This window comes from Aquarana catesbeiana, linkage group LG08 (genome assembly GCF_042186555.1).
Source record: "Aquarana catesbeiana isolate 2022-GZ linkage group LG08, ASM4218655v1, whole genome shotgun sequence".
NCBI lineage: Eukaryota > Metazoa > Chordata > Amphibia > Anura > Ranidae > Aquarana > Aquarana catesbeiana.
In genome coordinates this window covers 259,599,844-259,627,185 of record NC_133331.1, presented here as the reverse complement: position 1 = coordinate 259,627,185, position 27,342 = coordinate 259,599,844, and the positions used below count along the sequence as shown (strand labels likewise).

The following is a 27,342-nucleotide window of genomic DNA, read 5'->3' as shown; positions in this document are numbered from 1 at the left end:
GCACAAAACTGGTGGAAACCAGTGGGACCTAGGTACACCCATCTAATGTCTGGAGAAGTCTGGCCAGAAATGGTCTTCATGGAAGAATTGCAGGCAAAAAGCCATACCTCAGATGACTAAGCGACTCAACTATCCAGGGAATCCATTTACAGATGAGCCTATTATTATCTATTTTTATATATTTATTTATTCTGTCAGTGTTTTTAATCCTGCCTATGTATTAAACCTTTGGGATACTACACTTAGTTGGCACGTCCTTCTCTCTCTTTTGCTTTCTTTCATCAAGTGTGCCTGACAATGCCAACCCTTTCTGCCTAGCTGCACAATTCACAGAAGCCGTACTGCAGCTTCCAGGGATAAAATTAGATTTCTGAATTGGGTGGACCCTTAATATCAATCATCTGGACATCCTCTAATATAAAAATTGGACAGTCATCACATCAAAGATGGCTTGAGTTTCTTCTAATCATTTTCATGAGAAAGATATGGTTGTGCAGTTTGGACCACTCAGAGATTCCGCAAAGATAATGAATAGAAGGAACTAGGATAAGAATGAGCTAGGAAGAAACACTGTTTCAGTAAATCTCCCCATGTATGTCTTGATTGTTTTCCTACAATTGTAAGTAGTTTATATGTGCAGCATTCTCATTTGGTAAAAGCACATTAATAAAATACAGAGGTTTCTGCTTCCTTGCTTTACCACAAAGTAAACTAAAAGAAATAGGCAAAAACTTTGGCATCTATGCAAAAGGGCAGGTATAGTTGAGCTCCCTTGATGAGAGCCTGTGATAGCCCCTGACACACTGGAAAGGTACGATGGCAGGGGTCGGGTGGGATAGGGGGCAAAATGCAGAGACGGAAGAAAATGTCAAATAAATCAAAAAGAATCAACACAAGGGACATATCCCACTGACTGTAAATTATGTCTCTTGTGTTGATTTTTTCATTTTTAAGTTTAGCAACACTTAGACTATAAGTTTGAAATAAAGCTTTTACTCAATCTGCAATTTTAACAATAAGTTTTCATATCTCCTTCTTAATAAGGTGGTGGTAAATCTGATGGTGAGAAAGATGGAGGTGCAGGTGGCACAGTTCCAGGAGGCATTGGATACAGAGTTCCATTATGCAGAATGAATACCTGTAACAAAATACAGCATTTGTTGTAAAAGGTGAAAAAACAGACAAAGATGGCAGTGTAACTGACAGCACAATGGCACAAATTTCAAATGGTTTCTATAGGAGCTTGAGACGTAGCCATTTTAGTGTCAGGCAACGTGGCATCTTCTTTAGGAGCAGTTTGGTGGTTCATTATGTTTTTTCCCCCATACAGGACCAGAGGTGGCCCCAGTCCCCATATTAAAGGTTAGTACATCCAAAACTGATATTTTAGTGTTTAGTGGGTGTTAGAGGGAGTTATCAGGGGGTTTAAATCTCTATCTCATTGGGACTATTTTTTTTAGATTTCTGTACTGAGTTCATAGTTCTGCATACCCATTATGAGACAAGACTGTAACAGGAAGAGGAGCTGGAACACGCAAAGGTGTGCGAGAAACCCAAAACAGTCAAGAATCATAATAGGAAGATCTCACTGTTGGAAGTTTCTACAAATATATATACAGTAGAATATCCATGCTAAAAAAAAATCACTTTTGAGAGGACTGATCCTTTACAGTGCATTAAAAAGTACAACTCAGACTCTTTCACTTGTGTGTAAAAATTGCAGCTTAAGCTATTGAGCTCACTAAACAGGATTCTTCCATCAAAGAAGGCTATGATAGATAGAAAAGGCTTGAAGAGCTCCTTCTTCTCTCTGTGTGTTAATATACAGGCTATTCATATACAATTTTATTTTTTACAGTTACTTACATAGAGCCGTCAATTTACGCAGCACTTTACACACAGGTATATATTATACATTCATATCAGTCCCTGCCCTTAATGAGCTTACAGTTAGGTAACTAACTCCCATTCATACATGCACATAATAGGTGCAATTTAGACAGGAGTCAATTAACCTAAAAGGATGTCTTTGGAGTGTGGGAGGAAGCCCGGGCAGGCACAGGGAGAACAAACTCCAGGCAGTAGTGCTGTTGTTGGGATTCCAACCGACGACCCCCTAGTGTTGTTAGGTGGAAGTGCTAACCACTTACCCACTGTGCTGCTGTGTTATTACCCAAAAAATGTATTTTAATTTTTTAGTAATAAGTTAACAAAGAAGAAATATACAAATCCACTGCACATTCTCTTTAATTGAGATTTCTTACCTGAGGAACATTAGTATTAAGGTGACAGAGAGCCCGGCAGCTGAAGGCAGAAACAGTAATTGCCACACAGCACAGTGTCAGATTTAAGAGAAGGAGCACACTGAGAACAACAAGAGAAGAAGTCTGTAAAGAGACAGAGATAACACATTAACCACTTCAGCCCCGGAAGGTTTTACCCCCTTCCTGACCAGAGCACTTTTTACAATTCAGCACTGCGTCGCTTTAACTGCTAATTGCGCGGTCATGCAATGCTGTACCCAAACGAAATTTGCGTCCTTTTCTTCCCACAAATAGAGCTTTCTTTTGATAGTATTTGATCACCTCTGCCGTTTTTATTTTTTGCGCTATACACGGAAAAAGACCGAAAATTTTGAAAAAAAATGATATTTTCTACTTTTTGTTCTAAAAAAAATCCAATAAACTCAATTTTAGTCATACATTTAGGCCAAAATGTATTCGGCCACATGTCTTTGGTAAAAAAAATGTCAATAAGTGTATATTTATTGGTTTGCGCAAAAGTTATAGCGTCTACAAACTAGGGTACATTTTCTGGAATTTACACAGCCTTTAATTTATGACTGCCTATGTCGTTTCTTGAGGTGCTAAAATGGCAGGGCAGTACAAAACCCCCACAAATGACCCCATTTTGGAAAGTAGACACCCCAAGGAATTTGCTGAGAGGCATGTTGAGCCCATTGAATATTCATTTTTTTTGTCCCAAGTGATTGAACAATGACAAAAAAAAAAAAAAAAAATTACTAAAAGTTGTCACTAAATGATATATTGCTCACACAGGCCATGGGCATATGTGGAATTGCACCCCAAAATACATTTAGCTGCTTCTCCTGAGTATGGGGATACCACATGTGTGAGACTTTTTGGGAGCCTAGCCGCGTACGGGGCCCCGAAAACCAATCACTGCCTTCAGGATTTCTAAGGGCGTACATTTTTGATTTTACTCCTCACTACCTATCACAGTTTTGAAGGCCATAAAATGCCCAGATGACATAAAACCCCCCCAAATGACCCCATTTTGGAAAGTAGACACCCCAAGCTATTTGCTTTGAGGCATGTTGAGTCCATGGAATGTTTTATATTTTGACACAAGTTGCGGGAAAGTGACAAATTTTTTTTTTTTTTTTTTTTTTTTGCACAAAGTTGTCACTAAATGATATATTGCTCACACAGGCCATGGGCATATGTGGAATTGCACCCCAAAATACATTTAGCTGCTTCTCCTGAGTATGGGGATACCACATGTGTGGGACTTTTTGGGAGCCTAGCCGCGTACGGGACCCCGAAAACCAATCACTGCCTTCAGGATTTCTAAGGGCGTACATTTTTGATTTTACTCCTCACTGCCTATCACAGTTTCGGAGGCCATGGAATGCCCAGGTGGCACAAACCCCCCCCAAATGACCCCATTTTGGAAAGTAGACACCCCAAGCTATTTGCTGAGAGGCATGGTGAGTATTTTGCAGCTCTCATTTGTTTTTGAAAATAAAGAAAGACGAGAAAAAAAATTTTTTTTTTTCTTTTTTCAATTTTCAAAACTTTGTGACAAAAAGTGAGGTCTGCAAAATACTCACTATACCTCTCATCAAATAGCTTGGGGTGTCTACTTTCCAAAATGGGGTCATTTGGGGGGTTTTTTTGCCACCTGGGCATTCCATGGCCTCCACTGCCTATCACAGTTTCGAAGAGTGAAATCAAAAATTTACGGCCTTAGAAAGCCTGAAGGCGGTGCTTGGTTTTCGGGGTCCCGTACGCGGCTAGGCTCCCAAAAAGTCCCACACATGTGGTATCCCCGTACTCAGGAGAAGCAGCAGAATGTATTTTGGGGTGTAATTTCACATATTCCCATGGCATGTTTGAGCAATATATCATTTAGTGACAACTTTGCGCAAAAAAAAATAAAAAAAATAAAAAATTGTGTCTTTCCCGCAACTTGTGTCACAATATAAATTATTCCATGGACTCAACATGACTCTCAGCAAATAGCTTGGGGTGTCTACTTTCCAAAATGGGGTCATTTGGGGGGGTTTTGAACTGTCCTGGCATTTTATGCACAACATCTAGAAGCTTATGTCACACATCACCCACACTTCTAACCACTTGAAGACAAAGCCCTTTCTGACACTTATTGTTTACATAAAAAAATAATTTTTTTTTGCAAGAAAATTACTTTGAACCCCCAAACATTATATATTTTTTTTAAAGCAAATGCCCTACAGATTAAAATGGTGGGTGTTTCATTTTTTTTTTTCACACAGTATTTGCGCAGCGATTTTTCAAACGCATTTTTTGGGGAAAAAACACACTTTTTTACATTTTAATGCACTAAAACACACTATATTGCCCAAATGTTTGATGAAATAAAAAAGATGATCTTAGGCCGAGTACATGGATACCAAACATGACATGCTTTAAAATTGCGCACAAACGTGCAGTGGCGACAAACTAAATACATTTTTAAAAGCCTTTAAAAGCCTTTACAGGTTACCACTTTAGATTTACAGAGGAGGTCTACTGCTAAACTTACTGCCCTCGATCTGACCTTCGCGGCGATACCTCACATGCATGGTGCAATTGCTGTTTACATTTGACGCCAGACCGACGCTTGCGTTCGCCTTAGCGCGAGAGCAGGGGGGACAGGGGTGCTTTTTTTTTTTTTTTTTTTTTTTTTCTTTATTATTATTATTTTTTTATCTTATTTTTAAACTGTTCCTTTCATTTTTTTTTTTTTTTTAATCATTTTTATTGTTATCTCAGGGAATGTAAATATCCCCTATCATAGCAATAGGTAGTGACAGGTACTCTTTTTTGCAAAAATTGGGGTCTATTAGACCCTAGATTTCTCCTCTGCCCTCAAAGCATCTGACCACACCAAGATCGGTGTGATAAAATGCTTTCCCAATTTCCCAATGGCGCTGTTTACATCCGGCGAAATCTAAGTCATAAAATGCTCGTAGCTTCCGGTTTCTTAGGCCATAGAGATGTTTGGAGCCACTCTGGTCTCTGATCAGCTCTATGGTCAGCTGGCTGAATCACCGGCTGCATTTTCAGGTTCCCTGTTGAGACAGGAGAGCCAGAGAAAAACACGGAAGACGTTGGGGGGGGAGGGGCATTCCCTCCCACTGCTTGTAAAAGCAGTCTAGAGGCTAATTAGCCGCTAGGATTGCTTTTACATGAAAGCCGACCGCTGGCTGAAAAGAATGATACCAAGATGATACCTAAACCTGCAGGCATCATTCTGGTATAACCACTCAAAGTCGTGAATGGCGTACCTGAAGACAAAAAAATGGTTAACAATAAAGCACAGTAAACGGTAAGGTATAAAAAATTGCATACCTGAAAAGCAAACATGATAAAACATAATAACAATAAAACATTGCAGAATAGAATACAGTAAAAAAGAACAGAACAATAGAGAGAGAGAATAGAGAGAGAAAGAACAATAAAACGACAACTATTTTTTTTTTTTTTTATATTTTTGTATGTGTTTTTTTTTTTTTTTTACACTTTTTTTTGTAACTAACTTTTATAACTGTAACCGGTTCCAGGTTCGGGTCTCTCAAAATGCGATGGCATCTTGGGAGACCCTGTGAAAGTGTGCCTAGTCTGTGGAATGCTGTACCCTACGCTAATACTCAACTAGTGCATGGTAGCGTTCAAAATATTCACCAATGCAAAGACCAGGATTGTCAGGACAGGAGGGACAATAATAGCGGGTGTCACGTCTATATCCGCGCTTGCTGCAGACACGACATCTTTTTTGGGGGGGTTCGTTGGGTAGGGGTACTCGGGAGGACATAAAGAAAATGCCTCTCATGCAGCCGACTGCATTTGGTTGGGGATGTGAATGGGGGAAGTACGGGCGCCGCAGAAGCGGTGGGTTCCCAATTAGGATTGGCGAATGCAGCAGGAAGGGCACTATGGGCACGACGGGCCTGTGTTTGTCTTCTTGGTGGCAGCGGGACACTACTTGTGCTTGCCACCTCACCAGCTTGAACTGCACTTATGGGACTCGCCACGTCACCAAGTGTTACTGCAGTGCTGGTTTGACTACGACCGGGGTGTACTAGGCCGCTGGTGCTTGCCAGTTCACCAAAACGCTACCAAAAAAACTGTTAGCGATCGCAAGGATCAGGCCTGACTCTGCGAACGCTGCAGTTATGTGTTTAGTGTTTTGTAAGTGACAGTGATCGATCGATACTGCACTTGGGTGGGCTGGGCTGGGCCGGGCGGAGGGGCAAAACGCAGGTGCTAGCAGGTATCTGGGCTGATCCCGCTAACACTGCGTTTGTGGGAACCCTAAACTGCTGGGGACGCTAGTATAGATCTGATCGGATCAGATATTGATCCGTTCAGATACTATACCACTAAGGGAGGCGTATGCTGCGTGCGTGGGTGTTAGCGGTACTGGCGCTAACCTGACGCTGCCTGGGGCTGGTGCTTGCCAGTTCACCAAAACGCTACCAGAAAAACTGTTAGCGATCGCAGGGATCAGGCCTGACTCTGCGAACGCTGCAGTTATGTGTTTAGTGTTTTGTAAGTGTCAGTGATCGATCGATACTGCACTTGGGTGGGCTGGGCTGGGCCGGGCGGAGGGGCAAAACGCAGGTGCTAGCAGGTATCTGGGCTGATCCCGCTAACACTGCGTTTGTGGGAACCCTAAACTGCTGGGGACGCTAGTATAGATCTGATCAGATCAGATATTGATCCGATCAGATACTATACCACTAAGGGAGGCGTATGCTGCGTGCGTGGGTGTTAGCGGTACTGGCGCTAATCTGACGCTGCCTGGGGCTGGTGCTTGCCAGTTCACCAAAACGCTACCAAAAAAACTGTTAGCGATCGCAGGGATCAGGCCTGACTATGCGAACGCTGCAGTTATGCGTTTAGTGTTTTGTAAGTGACAGTGATCGATCGATACTGCACTTGGGTGGGCCGGGCAGAGGGGCAAAACGCAGGTGCTAGCGGGTATCTGGGCTGATCCCGCTAACACTGCGTTTTCGGGAACCCTAAACTGTTGGGGACGCTAGTATAGATCTGATTGGATCAGATATTGATCCGTACAGATACTATACCACTAAGGGAGGCGTATGCTGCGTGCGTGGGTGTTAGCGGTACTGGCGCTAATCTGACGCTGCCTGGGGCGACGCATATCACCGCCGGGCGATCAGGGGGCTAAACCTTTATTCGGTAATAAACGGCGGGTGCCCTGACACTATAAAAAATAAACAAACTAACCAGCGTCACTCGTAACAGTTATACGGTGATCAGTGGTGAAAGGGTTAACTAGGGGGCAATCAAGGGGTTAAAACCTTTATTAGATAGTATATGGGGGTCCCTGTCGCTATAAAACGCTGACGGCGAACCTAAATATTTACGTCTCTAACTAGCGTCACCAGCGACACTAATACAGCGATCAGAAAAATGATCGCTTAGTGACACTGGTGACAGGGGGTGATCAAGGGGTTAAAACTTTATTAGGGGGTGTTAGGGGGGTATCCTAGACCTAAAGGGGGGTAATACTCACTGCCCTAACACTGTAACTGTCACAAACTGACACTATGCAGTAATCAGAAAAAAAAAAAAAAAAAAAAATACTGCTAATGTCAGTTTGTGACGGGGGGGGGTGATTGGGGGGGGATCGGGGGGCGATCGGGGGGGGATCGGGGGTGTAAAGTATGCCTGGCATGTTCTACTGTGTGTGTTTGTGTTGTGTGGACTTACATGTCTTCTCTCCTCGGCGCTGGACGGAAACTGCCAGACCGAGGAGAGATGACATCACATCCTCTGCCTGTGTGAAACTATACACAGGCAGAGGAGGATTCCCATTGGCTGGGAGCGATCGCGAGGGGGGGGCCACGATCGGATGGTCTCCCCCTCGCCTCCCGACGCTCCCAGACAGATGCCGACCGCCGATGGCACCGGGGGGGGTCCGATCGGACCCCCCGCCCGCGGGAGGCAGATCACGTACAGGTACGTGATTCTGCCTGCCCGTGCCATTCTGCCGACGTATATATACGTTAGGCGGTCGGCAAGTGGTTAAAGAGTAACTAGAATTCTCTTAAAGCTTTAGTGATACATGGGAAAGTGATAATTTTTAGTGAAAACAGTTTAAGTGTATGTTAGTGTCAGGTCACCTGTATCCAGGTGAAAGATGCACCCTGTTAGGGTCCACTATCATAGCGGTGCACTCCTGACCCCAAGGCTGACTGCTGCAGATGAAACTCGGGGTGGTTCAGGAAGGCAGGTCCCCTGGAGCACCAACACGGACCCCACAGTGAGTTAGAGCATAGATTTCCCAGGGCGTGGAGTCTAAGAGCCAGCAGGTGTTCACCAGAGCCTCTAGTGGTGAGGATGGACTGGGCTGCAACTGGCTCCAGGTCGCGGCCCCCGAGGTCTCCCAGCTCACGCTCACGGTAGGCTACAGGAGGGTGGAGCGGAAACAGCAGCCCAGGACAGCAAGGGATAGTAAGAAGGTAGCCAAATGTCGGGGTGACTAGCAGACAAGGATAACAGAGAACGCGCCAAAAGTCAGGGTCACAGGCAAACAGGGATAGTCGAGAACGCGCCAAAGGTCAGGGTCACAAGCAGACAGGGATAGTCAGGAACACGCCAAGATCGGTAACAGAGACAGAGACAAACTTAGGGCAAACAGGAAGCCAAACACACAATATTGCACGGCAAGGCAGGCTTGGAGAATACGGTGTTAAATAGTGGTTCCTGTTGAGGCTAGGGTGGAGCCACACAGAGGGAAGATTACTTAAGTATGCAGGTGTGAGAGTACAAGCCTCAAGGCTGATACACAGACCAGGTAAGAGACAGACAGGTCATGAATGTATTACTGCAAGGTCATGACAGTTAGTTTATTAAAGTTATTTTTTTAGTTTTTAATCAGGGGTGTGCCCAGGTTAATTGAGGTGCCCCTTTGGTTGCTAGGACATCAAACCAAAAGAGGCTATGCTTCATTGGTTGTTATAGTGAAGGTGGCGCCAGCGTCCTAGCTCAGAAAGACTGCCCTGTGTATATAGGGCAACATTACTGAGCTTCAGGGAGGACAGAGTGTTCATTATGGATGCTACCTCAATGATGCCTCCCAGGGCCACCAAAGGTGGTTGCCTCAAATGTTTTCATTGGTAGAACGCCCCTGCTTGTAATTATATACTGTATGTACATAGGGACAGCCATATCCGATCATTACATTCAGTAATCAGTCTTTGTTTACTGATAGGCAGTGCTGCATACTGATTGTATCTTGCAGACAGCAAGTCAGACAGCTCAAACCATAGAAATCCAGAAGGGAGTCAAAACCGGATGAAAGAGTCAAAAATAATTTTAATTGTTAGCAGAAAAAAGTAATTAAAAAAATTATACGCGTCTCAGAGGTAACACCACTCCCCCTTCATCAGGGATCAACACAGGATAAAACCTGGATGGACTTCACAGATCTATATTAGAATCAACATTGATCTCTCCGCATGGAGTAACAACTTGACAGCCTGGGTCCACCCAAGTTTTATTCTTTGTTAGTCCCTAATGAATGGGGAGTGGTGTTGCTGTTTTGCAGTTCTAAACATTTAATCCAATTTCTAATTTGTTGCATTTGTAAATTTCAAAAACCAGTAAAAGAAATAGTGGTACAATAGTGGTAGTTGTTGGTTTAACCAATCTTTTTTTGTATATTAATTCTTCATGTAACGGGGGTGTGGCAGGGGTGTGTTCTTCACCTACATACCTTTTGCTAATGGTGTCCCTGTTTCCCATCTCAAAAAGTTGGGAGGTATGCAGTTAACTGAAATAAAATGGTTGCTGGATTCACCTTATGTGTCTTAATGAAGACTTGATGTTGAGGCTGCCTGTAGATGATGCTAATTCAGCAGATGACCACACTCTCTGGCCATACTGGGTCTAAAGGAGGTATGTCAATGCATAAAGTGGCCAAAAGTTTGTGAGCACTAGGTCTACAGGTACGTCATTTCAACTAAGCTCAATTTGTCTGTGGTGCACAATGTTTTTAACTACTCGTCCGTTGTATAGACAAATGACAGCAGGCGGGATCCTCTCTCGTACTGGGATGACGTCATATGACATTGCCCCAGTCTTACTGCGCTTGCAGGAGCTCCCTGGAACCCGGCGCAATCTCGATCTTGGTAAAGAGCCAATGAAACGTGTAAACAAGGAAGTCCCGGTAATTGGCTTTCCTCACCTCACACTGACAGAGTGTGAGAGGAGAAGAGCCGATCAGCAGGATCTCCTCACAGGGGAGACTGTACAGATAATCAGGGCATTGACCGTCAGCGCCCTGATTATCAGTGCAGCCCTAAGAGTGCCCACTAATAATGCCAGTCAGTGCTCAGGAGTGATGCCAATTTGTGACCATTACTGATGCCAATCTGTGCCGATTAGTGATACCAGTCAGTGCTGCTGTTTGGTGCCTGCTCATCAGTGCCACCTATCTGTGTCGCCTATCAGTGCCTATCAGGCTGCAGCCCATCAGTGAAGGAGAAAAGTTACTTATTTACAAAATATTCTGACAGAAAAACTTTTTTTTTTCAAAATTTTAGGTCTTTTTTCATTTTTTTGGCAAAAAATAAGAAACCCAGCAGCGACTGAATACCACAAAAAGAAAGCTCTATTTGCTTGAATAAAATGACAAAAATTTCATTTGGGTACAGTGTTGCATGACCGTGCAATTGTCATTCAAAATCTGACAGCACTGAAAGCTGAAAACTGGCCAGGAAGGGGGTAAAAGTGCCCTGTATCGAAGCGGTTAAACTACTGGGCCTTTTAACTGCATAGTAAATTTTTATGAAAAAGGCAAACTAACCCTTTAATAAAAGAGCTATATGAATTGAAGGTTTGACATAAAGTCCTTTGTGTGGATGACTTTTAACACATAGTAAATCTGGCCCTGTACATGGCAATCTACATAACACACTTACAGCGAAAGTGGGTGCGACTTGGTAGGAAGAGGTGGGGCATAGTAGAAAGAGGTGGGGCTTAGTGCCAACAGGATTTTGGCACAGCTATGAGATATCAAGTGACTTTTCATGTATGCAGAGGAGTCTATATGGCAGTTGTTTGACTGTCAATTTCAACTGACCTTGAAATATAGCTAATATTTACCCTCATTAGTAGACACTGTTGATACTCATAGTAGATTTCTGTATGATAGCATTCGGTATGTGTATAATCTATACAGATCAGTATTATTGCTGCCAAGCTGATCAATGTTGTTAAGATGCTAAAAGCCAATGAATATTTTACCTGTAAAACAAAAGAAAACAATCATGACACAAAAGCAGCATCTGTTACTAAAATGTAAATTAAAGTCTCAACCCCTTTATCACTTTATGGTCCTGGATATTATAATTTGTAACTGTATTTGATTAGAAATGCAACGAAAAATGTTTTCTCTCTGTGAAAATGCTTCTTCCTGCCCTCACACTGCAGTGCCCTGTGCTGGCAGAGGTTAGTAGCAGCCACACCCCTCAACACAAGTGTTCTAAGGCCAGCCATAGATGGTACGAACGTTTGTGGCAGGCTGAATGTAACAAGTTGATCGATCAACTTGGGTACAACCAGCCAGCCGGATGCAATTGTGATTACCACTAGCAATAACCACTGTCTTCTCCCGGTGGGGACAGCTTCAACCTGTGGTTGCAGGAAAGAATTTCACATGGTCTATGGCCTGCCGTACATAGACTTGTATTGCAGAGAAGGGGAGGGGGCATGTCTGATCAGGTTTTTGTAAATTGCTGGGAATGCTGATGCCTATTGGACTGAACAGTCATATTTGAATGTTCAATTTACATTTAGACATCCTGCACAGCAACTGTAAAGGAAAGAGGTTGTTAATGCAATGTCTGTCTGGCAGATTATCAATGGTTCTTTGCCCTGTGGCAGGATATACTGTACATATATCAGTCTGACTACTTGCCCTCTTGTAGTTGCTAGACATGTGCAATTCGTTTCATTCCGAATTTGTTTAATGAATTTCAACAAATTCCTTAATTTGGAAATATCCAAATTAACGAAAACCCGTTTAACAAATTTTTCCAATTATTCGTAAATTTGAAAATTCATAAATTCGAAATTTGAAAATCTGAAATAACTAACAATAACTTAACTACTACTAACTACTAAATTATAGGTATTGTAATTTTCTTTCAAATTTGGCTGTTAGTTTGTAACTTCGGATAAATTCGTATTCGTTACATTAACTATCTGAAATAACGGATGCCGTATCTAAACAAATGGAACGTAACAAAATAATAATAATAATAAATAACAATAATGAATAATAAAAACTTTTTATTATTATTATTTATTATTAATTAATTTTGTTTCATTTGTTTAGATGCGGCATTCGTTGTTTTGGATAATTCTTAACTTCGGATGAATTTGTATTTGTTACAATCACTAACAGCCAAATTTGAAAGGAAATTCAAATACCTATAATTTAATAGTTAGTTATTAGTTAGTTCGTTATTTTTTCAAATTTTCTTCCTTATTTTCGGATTTTGAAATCTTAGAATTTTCAAATTTACGGATCATAATGAATGACCCAAAAAACGAAACAAAAATACCCAAAAATGAATACAACGAAAACAAACACATTTTTCAACAGAGCACATATCTAGTAGCTGCATCTGACAGTAAAGGTACTAGGAAAGAGAATTTAAGGTGAGAGCCTGGGCAAAACAATAAAATGATGCTTGGAGTCCTGCAGCACCAAGATTAAAGGAGCTTTTCCCCAGTGCTAAGGTCCTGATGGGTTTTGATGTAATTTGTTCCTGGAACCCATGGCTACCAGCTCAGCCTATCCACGCTGTTTAATGTGGATGGTGTACCTAAGTAACTTTTCTCATTCAGCCAACTAGAAATCTATGTGTGGTTAGCCTAAAGACTCGTACACACGATCAGACTTCAAACAAACTTTTCCAAGGATTTCTGTCCAAAGGGTGTTGGCCGTGAACTTGGTATGCATACACACGGCAGGACTTTTTCAGCCAACTTTCACCAAATCATGTGGTTTTTCAGCTCTTTACCGCGACCCTTTGGTCAACTTCTCTATTGTTGTCTGATCTTTTGCATTGGTTCTGAGCATGCGTGTTTGTACTTTGGACTAAAGTCCGATGGATTTGTGTACACACCATCGGACTAGCCGACCTAGGACGTTTGTTGCAGGAAAGTTTGTCTGTTTGCACAGCCAACATTTGTCCAATGAAAACTGAATAGGTTTGTCCGATGGAGCGTACACACGGTCGGATGTTGCCTTAAAACAGGTAATTTGCATGTTTGTTGTCAAAAAGTCCGATCGTGTGTACGGGCCTTTACACAAATACTCTCTTTAAACTTGACACTATTTCCCAAAAACACTAAGCATCCTTTTAACCCTCACAACCAACCTATATAACTAACACTAAACCCCTATACCCCTAATATTAACACTCCTGATAACCCTAACCCTCCCAATAATCCAAACACTAAACCCCCATAACTGTAATATTAACCCTCCCTAACTTGATAACTAACACTAAATCCCCTGTAACCCTAGCATTAAGAGTCCTAATAGCCCTAACCCTCCTGATCTGAACACTAAACCCCCATGATCCTAACATTACCCTCCCAATAACCCTAACAGTAAATCCCTGTAACCCTATCAACAACCCTCCTGACAACCCTAACACTAACTCCCTGTAAACCCTAACATTAAAGTGATTGTAAAGCTTTGTTTTTTTTTGTTTTTTTTTACCTCCACTGTGCAGCTCGCTTTGCACAAAGTGGCCCCGAACCTTGTCTTCTGTGGTCCCCCGGCAGCTCTCACGGCTCCTCCCTACATCAGGTAACCCCCTAGGAGAAGCGCTCTTCCGGGTGGTTATCTTGCGGGCGCGCTCCCGAGTCCAGCATTTGTGTCCATAGACATGAATGCTGGACTCAGCCCTGCCCCCCGACGCCCGCGTCATTGGATTTGATTGACAGCAGCGGGAGCCAATGGCTGCGCTGCTATCAATCTATCCAATCAAGAGTCGGGACCCCGTGGAGAGAGGCACAACGCATCTCCACAGTGTGAATTCCAGGGCTCAGGTAAGTAAAACGGGAGGACTGGGGGGCCGGTGACTGCCAGAAGTTTTTTTCACCTTAATGAATAGGATGCATTAAGGTGAAAAAACACGAGAGTTTACAACCCCTTTAACCCTCCCGATAACCCAAACACTAATCCTCCTGTAACCCCAACAATAATCATGCCTTTAACCTTAATGTGCACCTTGGCCCACCAATGTAACACTTACACTAATGAAAATCTCAATTTACCCATTTTATCTAATTAAAGTACATTTTTACAGAATTTGCTATGAACATTCTCAAGGCTTTTTTATCTGAGAATTCTGTGTTAACTATGTTATAATTCTGAAATAAAAAATATATAGTGTAGCGCTATGTGTATATACAAATCATATATATAACATATATGAACAGTGTGTCAGATTGTCCTATACGGGACAAAACCAATATAAAAACAACACTAAGTGATAAAAATAGACATATGAAAGTGACTACAATAAATGAGTAGTATAATCCGTGTTGTAAACACAAATGTTTGGTATATAGAAACGTATAAATATAATAAATCAAATAATATAGTCCATTAATTAATTGTTTAGGTCAATAATGACTAGTGGAACAGAAAACCACCACCAAAAGTCTATAAAGACAAAAATGAAAAAGGTAAAAATGTATAATAAAAATTGAGAAATTCCCGCGGTTTCCTCCTAAGCCAAGTGGTTCACTTCTAGTAGATGAATAAATAGATCACAGATGGGTGAAAGGTCTAGATAGTGGCAGGACCAACACCGAGGCATCTAAGGAGGCTTACCGGAATCAGGTGACCTGAGAAGACTTACGTCTCACAAGTCAAAGAAAACTTAAAGACCACCAGGTCTTGCGGGGTAAAAACGTCAGATGGTCCTCGGCTTCCAAAGGAAGGGGGGGAGGGGGTTCCACCACAGCTTCAAACGTCCCCAAGACACTCCAACAGGCCCAATGGATAATTCAAGTATCATGCGAGAAAGAAAGCTCACATGGCATAATAATGTTTTTTTAAAAGGACATCAATTTATTAAAATAGCAAAATGAACACTCACATGATAGGAGATCAGAATTAGCTCATATAAAATCATTCGCGGTAATAGTGAGGGGTCCACCCAACATGTTTCGGCTACCAAGCCTTCATCTGGTAGGTGAACCCCAGACGAAGGCTTGGTAGCCGAAACATGTTGTTCGCTTAGGAGGAAACCGCGGGAATTTCTCAATTTTTATTATACATTTTTACCTTTTTCATTTTTGTCTTTTTAGACTTTTGGTGGTGGTTTTCTGTTCCACTAGTCATTATTGACCTAAACAATTAATGGACTATATTATTTGATTTATTTTATTTATACGTTTCTATATACCAAACATTTGTGTTTACAACACGGATTATACTACTCATTTATTGTAGTCACTTTCATTTGTCTATTTTTATCACTTAGTGTTGTTTTTATATTGGTTTTGTCCCGTATAGGACAATCTGACACACTGTTCACATATGTTATATATATGATTTGTATATACACATAGCGCTACACTATATATTTTTTATTTCTGTCTTTGCCTATGTCTAGGGGTGTGTTAGCTGCTAACTGTATATTATAATCACCTCTTGTTTTATTAACGTTTGGCGCAGTGCTGTACTCATTTTCTTTTATGTTATTTTCTCAGAATTATAAGTTTATAATAAATAATAAAGTTTTTCTTTTTTTTTTTTTCTTTGGCTCCAGTGCTTTATCATAATACAGTATTATAAAATTCAACTGGGATTTTTAAAATGTATCCCACACATATTCTAATACTCACCAGGTGAATTTGAACATTTTTCTTACTTCTAATAGTCACAACTCCAGTCATGATGTACTATGAGATAAAACACAATTTTTGGGATTTGTTTTGTCCATACTATATGGAGTTTAATATATATATATATATATATCCTTTTCTCTAAAGCTGGCCATACATGGGTAAACTTTCAAATTAAAATTCTAAGGAAAATAATGTTCTAAGAAAGTTTGTTCATTTTTCTAATAATTTCTAAGAGGAATCAAATTGACCTTCATTTTCAACCACAGAAAAAACTAAAATTTGAAGGAGCAGGATGGAAAAGGTTTCTCGAACAAATTAATTTCTATCTGGTGTTCATTTGGGTAAAGTCCATTCATTCCAAAATCAAAAATTAAAAGCAAATTAAATGCTTTGAAAGACTTTTGATTGTACTAAGAACTTTTGTATAACGTTTCCTAAGACTTTGATAGAATTTCAAACAAAAATTCTTAGGAAATGTCCAGCTTTACTCACTGTATACAGTACGTGACTTTCGCTTTGTGATTTTTTTTTTTTTTCTTCTGTATGTTATGAAACTCTAATAAAAACTTTATGGAAAAAAAGACATAAACATGAACAAATAAAACACATAGGCACAGGAAATTATAGTTTAAAGTCTATGCAATCAGATAAATGCTGTACAAAAACCAATAAAACAGGGATGTGGGCCACATGGGTGTTTCGGATGGTGGTGGCAGCATCAATAAAATAAACTCCTGTGATGGAGTCATCTTTTTTTTTTTGGTATTCTAGTATGGAATTTTATGAGAGGCTTTGTTGTCGAGGCTAAAAAAAGAGAAATGGGACTTTCCGGTGTTTTGAAGGTTACTCTATAGGGTAAAGCAACCAGGAGCAAATGGTTACAAGGAGGCTAGCGTTGGTATTTCAGTGGAAGAGTTCAAGGAAGGGTTAGTATAAAAAAATTTTTTAAATTAGCTTATTACAGGCATTTATAAAAAAAAAAATTCAAAATTTTAAAGCAAGCAACATATTGTACATTAACTTCGGTGGGAGGTTAAGCAGCCTATAAATGAGTTGTTTTTTTTTTTCTTGTTCAACCGGCAGGTTAAACGGAAAAAACTGACTCAATTTCCCCATCCACACATTTGAGATGGATGGTGGAATCCTCCTGCTGAGCTATTGTATTCTGATGGCTAGGGGACTTCCCCATTGTTAGAACACACTGATCAGCACCGCCAGCTTTAGCGGCTGGCACTTATTGAGTAGACGTGAAATTCGTTTTGGTCTGAATGTAAATTCAGACACATTTTTGGTTATTCAGAGATATGGATGTATCCGAGTCTCAGAAAACTAATAGTTATGAATTTTGTTGAAATTGGTTTTATCTATTTCATTCAAACGAATTACAAGTTTTTGTAACGATTTGAATTTGGATCAGTCGAAAAAAAACGATCGACCGATTCTAGATCTGTGTGAAGAATATCTGGTTGTTAAGGACATTGTGGCCAGCTTCCCGGCCCTGTCCTTAACAACCAATGACTCATCAGCTGTCAGCGGGCTTCCCTGCTGAGAGATGAAATGTAAATAAAAGAATGCCGGCAATAGAAAATTCAGGAAAAAAAAAAAACGGAGTGGGGTCCCCCCAGTCCATACCAGACCCTTCGGGCCCCCCAAAAATCCATACCAGACAGTTATCCGAGCATGTTCGGATAAGTCTGGTACGGATTTTGGGTAGGGCCTCATGCCAATTTTAAAAGAAAATTGGTGTGGGGTTCCCCTCAAAATACATATCAGACCCAAAGGGCCTGGTATGGATTGGGGGGACCCCATGCTGTCTCTTTTCTGACTTTTCTATTGCCGGCATTCTTTTGTTTACATTTCGGCTCTCAGCGGGGAAGCCGATGATGAGTCATCGGTTGTTAAAGACGGCTTCCTGGTCCGCTCCTTAACAACAAGCTATTCTTCACACAGAATTAGAATCGGTCGATCATTTTTTGACCAATTCGAATTTGAATCATTCCAAAAAATTTGGAATTTGTTAGGAAATTTATAAATAAAATGAAATTAAACAAAACAAACCTAAACTAAACAAATTCCAAAATGAATCAACTAAATTAAATTAGTATTATAACAAATTTGAAATAAAACACATTTTACCGTTCTGCACATGTCCATTATCAAACGGCTAAAATCTGACAGGGTGGGTACATAGTCTATCGGTAGATCGACTTCTGTGAAACCACCCTGCCCATACATGGATAGGATTTTGTCCGATCTCTGCTAAACTGGCCAAATATCAATCATGTATGACTGGCTTTAGAGTTAGAGAATAGGCTAGTTTGAGAGTTAGTTATAGGGTTTGAGTTACAGGAAGGGTACATTTTTAGGTTCAGGGAGGGATAATGTAAGGGTTAGTATGTGAGTTACAGAGAGCATGAATGTTAGGGTGAGGTGAGAGTCACCAGAAGTTTTATAGAAGGGTTAAAGAGATTGTAAACCCATACACATACCCAGTGAAGTGATTGGCCTCAGGTGATACACAGTAATGAAAGGAATCTTCCTACATAAGTTGTACCTGATTATCTGCAGACACAGCTTCTTTACAACTGTTCAAAGTCCAGATTGTATACACCTTGTCTGAGCTTTTAAAAAACAGGGGGCGGAGAGATGAAGTGACGCTCAGTAGGGAAAGCTATGAGCTGATTTAAGGGAAGGGACACACCCCCTTCATACAGAATACAGGAATAGAGCTGAGACTGTCAATCACAGGCTGTGTGCTGGAACTCCCCCTTACCTTTTTATCTCTTGGTGTCAGGAAACCAGTCAGAACTTAGTGACCTATACAGATAGAGGAGGAACGAGGCAGCAGACAGAAATTACACTTAGTACTTTGGTCTGTTCTAGATATGTTTCTAGTGTCACCACCATCCATTCTTTTCTCTCCATTTATAGTCATGTTAGCTCATTTTCCATAGCGAGGCTTGAATGCCTCCCATTAGAGTTCCGGGGTGCATTGATCTGATGATGTAATTACGTCATCGCGCCATGACGGCAATGACGCTCACGCGCTCTTTGGCGAGTCATATGGGGGGCGGACTTATGAGATTCTGGGAAGGTCTCACAGGAGGGTACGACGTCGTCATCACGTTTATGTTACTCCATGATAGCGGCGGGATGTTCCCCTCTGTGGGCGCGGCTCAGATGTTCCTTATGGTATAGATGTTCTCTTCCGCCCATCCAGTTTCAGAGTGAGGCGTGCAACTCACGCTGGCGGCGAAGTTTTCTGGTCATGTTACTGTGGGCAGAAATATGCTTTCTCACTCTTAAATATCAGACCATTTAGACACTTTATAAATATGGGTAATGTGGGGGAGCTATGATATGCCCCAGTTGAAGTCCATTGGGACGAAACGCGTCAGTTTGCATTCATCGCTTCCCACATTGCTTTTTTAACCTTGTGACCACATTGTTGTATATATATGTGAATCGATGCTTGTACTTTTTTTACAATAAATCCCCCTTTTGACCTGCACCATATGGAGCCTTTTTGTTTCTCATAATCTTTATGTTGGTCCGGGTGAGAGCATCTTTTTATCCACTATCCACATCTGGATCGATCTCCAACCGGATTCCAGTTCCATCTATGTCTCGTGCAGCATTGGACTCCAAGGCTCTGACCAATACATGCTCGACTGACTCACTGCCGCTGGCATATGAGTCCACTCTGTCTGGTAAGAGTATATATCTTATTTCCTTGGTGGAAGACACACTATCTCTGGCATCCTAATGGCCAACCACTTATTTCAACTTTCTAAATGTCACCTCAAGAGTGGATCCCAAGTCCTTTACATGTACGGACATTTGCTTTAATGAGCTCACTATAGTAGTGAATTCACATTCTCACTGTTTTTTTTTAGACACTAGACTTTATCAATATTATGTTTTCAGTATCATTATTCTTTGTTTTTACATTTTCAATGCACTGTATTATGCTGTTTCTTTGATGGTTTTCTAGCGCTACACTGTGTTTTCACATACTTTGGATCGAGACAAGTATACACTATAGAGGGCTATGCTGTGTTCATATTTTATGTCAGAGGTTGACAACCGCTTTAAGCCGGGTAGACACTAGTAGAATTTCGAATGTAACTTCATAAGGACATTCTAAGGAAAATGTGAACATTCGAAAGTCATTAGAAAATACTGTGGGAGGTCAGCTTCAAGTTCGCAGAGAGGTAATCCAGCCATGCGTAAGGCTAAAGGCTTCCTGCCCGTGTTTATTTGGTCAGCATATACAGCAAAACAAAAAAGGATTACCGGGATAGAAAACATAGTCTTAAAGCAAAAGTCCATCAATATAAACCTCCCAGCTACTAAATAGACCTCACAGGGTCTACTACAGTCCTGCATGTTCCCTCACAGCCTGCATATCTCTTTTCTCTGCACCAACCCTGATTAACCCAGGGAAGACCAATTAAACCCCAGGTGGGGAGCAAGGTGTGGCCAGTGGCCCCTAGCATCCTGCTACAGACCTCTCACTGCCACCCATTTATCTTATGAAACTTAACATTCGGTGTAGCAGATACACTCCATCTACCACTGACAGGGGCTGTCTGTCACAATATTTGATTGTGTTTTTTGTTAGGTAAAGTCCATTAATTCCAAAATCGAAAGCAAACAATATCTGTCACATATACCTTTAGAAATTCTTACATTAAAGAAAAATTGTCATCCTGCTCCTTCGAAATTTCTCATCACTGTGGTCAAAAACGACAGGTCCTTTGACCCCACTAATGATTAGAAAAGAAATGAATATTCTTACAATGAAAAATGTCCAATGAGATTCTACAAGTGTATACCCTTTAATGTGGGAGGTAGGGTTAAAGGAATATTAATGTGAGGGTTAGTAGAAGGATTAATACTATGGTACACGGGTGCTCAGTGTTAGGGTTACTCATATAGCCATAAAACGTATATTTTATTGCAAGCCTAAACCTGTTTTTGTCCCAATGTGTATATATATATTTTTTTTCACAATATGTGTATTCTTCTGGAAGCAGCGGATCTCCGGTTGTTTTCTATCTGAGATCAGCCATAACATCTACTCTGATCAGCCATAACACTATGACCACTGACAGGTAAAGTGAATAACCTGAATTATCTTGTTACAATAAATAGAGTGGGTTATTTTAGGTGGCAAGTGAATATGTTGTCCCTGAAGGTAATGTGTGGAAAGCAGACAAGCGTAAGCATTCGAGTGACTTTGACAAGAGCCAAATTGTAATGGATAGACTACTGGGTCAGAGCATCCTCAAAACTGCAGCTCTTGAGGGATGTTCCCGGTCTGCAGTGGTCCAAGAGAGGTCCAAGGAAGAAAAACCGCCGACAGGGTCATGAGCAGCCAAGGCTCATCGATGCACATGGGGAGTAAAAGCTGGCCTGTGTAGTCCGATCTAATAGTCGTCACCGGCCTATGGGCCCATGCCATTTAAGGGTCCAGTGACAACAGATCAAAATAATATTTAATTAATCTTGAAAGAAAATTACAATGAAGCTTTCTTAATTTTTTTACAAAAATGAATCAACTAAAAGAAACAAAAACTTAAAGTGGTGTTCCGGCTGAAATTATACTTTTTAAATAAAAATACCCCTATAATACACAAGCTTAATGTATTCTAGTAAGGTTAGTCTGTAAACTAAGGTCTGTTTTGTTAGTTTATAGCAGTAGTTTGTTATATTATAAACTTACAGCAGGCCGTGGCCATCTTAAGTGTGGGCATCTGAAGCCATACTGTATTTCTTCCTGGATCTCATCCTTGCAGATCTCGCACATGCTCAGTGCACCACAAGCAGTGTAATAGGTTTCAGGTTAGGTTTCCATAGCAACTGCAGTGTCAGAGGAAGTTGCCGCTCCTTCCCAGAAGGCATTGCAAACAGGAAATGATGTGATGGGCCGTGGCCAGGAAGGAGGAAGTGAAAAATGAATACAGCAGATATACAGTAAGTACTGAGAAAAAAAAAATTAAAAATATCCAATTCGTTTACAGTGCACAGTTTAGTGAGGGATGCTCAAGAGTTGTAAAAGTGGGTGTAACTCCACTTTACATTATAGAGAAAATACTGTATCAGAGACTTTAATGTTAAAGTACATAAACCAGAGACATCAGGTTCAAATTACAGTTTAGTTACTACAATAGTGATGGTCATCTTCATCTAGCGACCAATATGCACACTACTTAGGTAAATGTTATCAAACTAGAATGTTTCGACTGCCTAGGGGCCTTCACAGAGTTTAACCACCAGACTTCTGACACTTTTAGTTTAAATCAGTATTTTTTGCTAGAAAATTACTTAGAACCCCCAAACATTATACTTTTTTTTTTTTAGCAGAGACCCTAAGGAATAAAATTGCAATCAGTGCAATTTTTGATGTCACATGGTATTTGCACAGCCGTTTTGCAAACGCTATTTTTTTGGAATAAAATACACTTTAATGAATTAAAATAAAAACACAATATATACCTAAATTTTTTTGTAAAATGTGAAAGATGATGTCACGCCGAGTAAATAGATACCTAACACATGTCATGCTTTAAAAGTCCGCATTGCTCATGGACACTACGGTACTTAAAAATCCCTATTGGCAATGCTTTAAATGCCTTTACAGGTTACCTGTTTAGAGGTACAGAGGTCTAGAGCTAGAATTATTGCTCTCCCTCTAACGTTTGCGGCGAAACCTTACATATGTGGTGCGAATACCATTTACATATGCATGCGCAACTTACAGATGTGTTTGCATCTGCATGCACGCAAACTTTCTTTCTTTTTTTTTTTTTAATCGCTGTTATTCCTATTACAAAGAATATAAACATCCCTTGTAATAGAAAGGATGACAGGTCTATCTTTATGGAGAGATCTGGGGTCAAAAAGACCCCAAATCTCTTCTTTATCTTACAAAGCAAATGATCAAAAAAATACAAATTTTGATCTTTTGGTTTAAAAAATTAAAAAATGTAGTTTACAAAAGGATCTAAACTTGAATCGCCTATGAGAACAGCCTGCCACACCATCGGAACGTTTCTCGGGCGAACCGGCAGAAATGGTAAGCCCAAGAGACACTGGCATGCAGCGAGAGGGGGACTTCCCCTCACGCCGCTTCTGAAAGTGTTCCAGCGGCTCATGAGCCACTCAGAGCTTTTTTATGAGAAAGCCAGCCGCCGGCTGTAAAAAACGATACCGGGGTTATGGCTGATATCTACAGTCATAATCCTGATAAACCACTTCAAAGCTGCAACGTATATATACTTATTGCAGTCTTGAAGTGGTTAATCTTGTATCGCCGCAGACCCGTCAGGGTAGCCATGCTGACCAGTGTCCATAGTCAGAAGCATATACAAATGGGCATGTGAGCATCAGAACTGGACCCTAAAGCAATGGAAAAAGATGGCCTGGTCTGATGAATTCAAGAATGGTTTGAGGAACACAACAACAAGTTTGAAGTGTTGACTTGGCCTCCAAATTCTCCAGATCTCCAGCCAATCAGCCAAGCATCTGTGGGATGTGCTGAATAGACAAGTCTTAAATGATCTACTGCTGACTGCTTGGTGCCAGATACCACAGTTTACCTTTAGGGGTCTAGTGTAGTCCATGCTTAGATGGATTATGGTGGGTGGTCATAATCATATGGCTGATCAGAGAGAGAGGTTACCCTTACATCAAGTTCTATGATGGGATCAGGTTTAAGATACCAGTGAAGCTCAGGTCCCTAATTGTGGTACGTTTTTAAAGATGGCCATACAGATGGCAATTTTCAGGAAATTTCAACCTCTGTTAATCATCAGGGAATCGAACATAGCTAAAATCATGCAATCTACCACTCAGGGGTTTAACTGACCATTTGAATTCAGTTAATTGAACTAGGCGCTAAACCGACAGCTTCAATCAAGGTTATTAAAAAACAATCCAAATGAGAGAACAATATGACAGGTTTTTCAAAAGCTGTTTTTCTCTTGCTAGGTTCCATTGGGGCAATTTTGATCCTATCATCTTGAGGTTCGAAATCACCATTTCATGTCTTCGACTGCTTTGTGATTAAAAAAAAAAAAATGAATGAAAAGTATGACTTCTTGAATAAAATGCCCCATGTATGGCCAGTTTAAGTCTGTTCTAGAGATGAGATTTTGTACAATGTTGCAGCATAGTCAGTTTGGTGAATATGGATACTTACAACCACTAATCCCCAGAATGGAATGTAGCTCTTCCATGTGAAGTTAGCTATAGTGTAAAATAGACAATATCCAATTCCAGCTTGTAAGAATGCCAAAGCCACCAGTGCTGACTAAAATAAAAACACAATTATTGGTTAGATAAAATTTTTTTAATGTCTTCTTCATTAATTCTGTATGTTAGAATAGATAAAAGCAGTAAGTAAAAAAATATTCAGCATAACAAACTAATAAAGAGTTTTTTACATTTCAATGGGTTCCTAGGATGAAAAATAAAAAAACGTGTCTTAAGCTAATTTTTTACTCCTGAGCATTTCTCCGCTGTAATTTTTGCCCATAAGTGGTTCTCAGTCTTCAGGAAGACTGAAAGGATACTATGAATGAAGGATGTTATGGCCCTGTCCCTCTTCATTCAGTGTCAATCTCTCCATCTGGAGGACTGCTGGGAGAAGACGGAAGAAGACGACCCAGCGAGCTAAATTACTGGTCTGAAGACTTCAGAAATTGACAAGTACGTTATTATAAAAAAGCATAACATACTGTGAGGGTACTCAAGAGGAAGGTAGGATCCAATGGTGGTGGGCTGAGTTTACAGAGTAAAGTCTTATTGAAGAGCAGATGTAAATGAACTAAGTATACAATAAATAGATTTCAATATAATAGACAATCAGAAAATGTTGTCCATGTATCCATCAAAATGAAAACTGAATTACGGGCAGCATGCAATTAAATCATGTGTTAGTGTAGCGTTACCTTCCAAAGGAGCCGCTGAGAATTTGACAAGTTCTCCCTATGTAGTACAGTGGCTGCCAGTCACACAAGCAACAATCCATTCACTTGGACACCATTAAAGGATAAGTTCACCTTTCGTAACATGTTACACCCATATTCAGGGTGTAACATGTAACATGTTATAAAGGGACTGGCCCCCCCACCTCCCCCATCCCCGCTGTGACAGCTAACGGGGTTCTTCTCCCTCCCAGCTGTCACAATTTTTAAAAAACGTGGCATGCCTGGCCGCGCCACTTATTGACAGGGCTCTGTGCATGGAAAACGACAAGGTCCGGCAGCCTTTGTGGTTGTGCACTGTGGAGCGCCATGGTAGTTCATTCATGCTTCCTGTCAGATTGGATCTGCTTACCCATACAGGATGTACAGGCAATCAGATAAACTGGCAGATCTGCTAGAGACCTGCATAGCTTTACAAGCTCCCAAAAAAGAAAAAAAAAAGCTAATTTTTTTTTACCCGCAAAAAAATGTGCATTTATTATTTTTTTTTCAACAAAAATTAAACGAATCCTTTAAACAGTCTAGGAGATGTATTTTTATGATTTATTGCCTGCAGAACTTTAACAGAAGAAGGATAAGGGGTGTATGCAATACTCCAATACACTTATGGAGCGTACACACGAGCGGAATGTCCGACAGAAAAAGTCCGACGAAAGCTTTTCATCGTATATACCGATCGTGTGTATGCCTCATCTGACTTTTTTTTTTTCGAAAATTCTGACAGACCTAGAAATGGAACATATTCTAAATATTTCCGACGGAACCAATTCCTTTCGGGAAACCCGCTCGTCTGTATGCTGTTCCGACGGACCAAAAACGGCGCATGCTTTGAAGCAAGTATGAGACGGAAGCTATTGGCTACTGGCTATTGCACTTCCTTTTTCTAGTCCCGTCGTACGTGTTGTAGGTCACCAAGTTCTGGACGGTCCGACTTTGGTGTGACCGTGTGTAGGCAAATACAAGTAAAAAGGCGCAAAGCACAGTTACCTTGAAAGTAAAACCGATTAGTCCAGAAACTGAAAACTGTAAAAATGCATGTGTAAGTTCATGCATATATACTGGGAGTATATACAAGAGGTCAGTCAGGGCGGCCACCAAAGGAACCAAAAGCAGGGTCCAGCAAGCTAAAACAACAACAAGGAGAGGGGCGCCTCTGAGTATAAATCATAAATACATTTTATTAAAACAACAATATCCACTCACATGGAAGTTGGAGAAGTTGCATTAGGGTCGGTTGGCTGGGCTGGAGAGATGCGGTGGAACTACAGGTCACAGCGGTTCCTGCAGGGCATGCCAGGTCCAAAGAGGATTAGTTCTTGCAGCCAGGTTCAGTCTCTTGCAGCGAACAGTGGCTGCCATGGAGAGTGTTACTACCGGTTTTAGTCAATATATTGACCTATATCTCCAGCCCATTGTTAAACAATTACCGTCCTATATCAGAGATGGTTCACACTTGTTGGAACTACTTGCATCTTACAAGTGGGAACCATCTTACCTCTGGTTATCTCTGGACGTCACATCACTTTACACTTCAATCCCACACTCTTTTGGTCTACTTGCGCTAGAATTTTTTCTCGCACAAGATCCCTTTATCAACCCCAGACAAGCTGCATTCATCTTGGAGGCAACCAATTTTTGCCTCACCCATAACTATTTCGATTTCAATGGTGACTTCTACCTACAAACTAAGGGAACTGCGATGGGAGCGAATTTCGCTCCCTCCTACGCCAACCTGGCGATGGGTTATTGGGAAAAGAATTTAATTATACAAAACAACCCCCACTGTGCCAATATTGTATTTTTTGGCCGCTACATTGATGACATAATCATCATTTGGGATGGCCCTGTCGACCTAGTTTCCCTTTTTGTCCAACATTGCAATTCCAATCCATACGGCTTGTCTTTCACTCACGTTGTCGATCCTACTAATCTGGCCTTCTTAGATTTAGATCTGGGTCATTTAGACAACATGATTATCGCAAAAAACCACATCAAACCTACCGCTGGCAACTCCTATTTGCACTATAGGAGTTGCCACTATCCAAAATGGACACAAAACATACCTAAAGGTCAGTTCTGCCGCCTACGACAGAACTGCACCCTAGACAGCGACTATGACACCATGAGTATACAACTTAAAAAGAAGTTTGCCGACAAGGACTATCCTAAAG

General features: G+C 40.9%; 1 protein-coding gene across 4 annotated transcripts in view; it reads right to left on the bottom strand.

Moving 5' to 3' along the window:
- Positions 1–989: 989 nt before the first annotated feature.
- LOC141106378 (membrane-spanning 4-domains subfamily A member 4D-like) overlaps positions 990–27,342 on the bottom strand; it is a 53,455-nt gene continuing 27,102 nt past the window's right edge. For 3 of the 4 annotated variants that reach the window (XM_073597110.1, XM_073597111.1, XM_073597109.1), the window contains 5 exons: positions 24,385–24,495; positions 16,176–16,232; positions 11,403–11,543; positions 2,265–2,387; positions 990–1,138 (listed from right to left, as the gene is read on the bottom strand). In XM_073597110.1, the coding sequence (XP_073453211.1) occupies positions 1,037–1,138; positions 2,265–2,387; positions 11,403–11,543; positions 16,176–16,232; positions 24,385–24,495 (534 nt within the window). In that variant the 3' untranslated portion in view covers positions 990–1,036. The remainder of the gene's footprint in view (positions 1,139–2,264; positions 2,388–11,402; positions 11,544–16,175; positions 16,233–24,384; positions 24,496–27,342) is intronic. The other variant, XM_073597112.1, reaches the window with a different exon arrangement.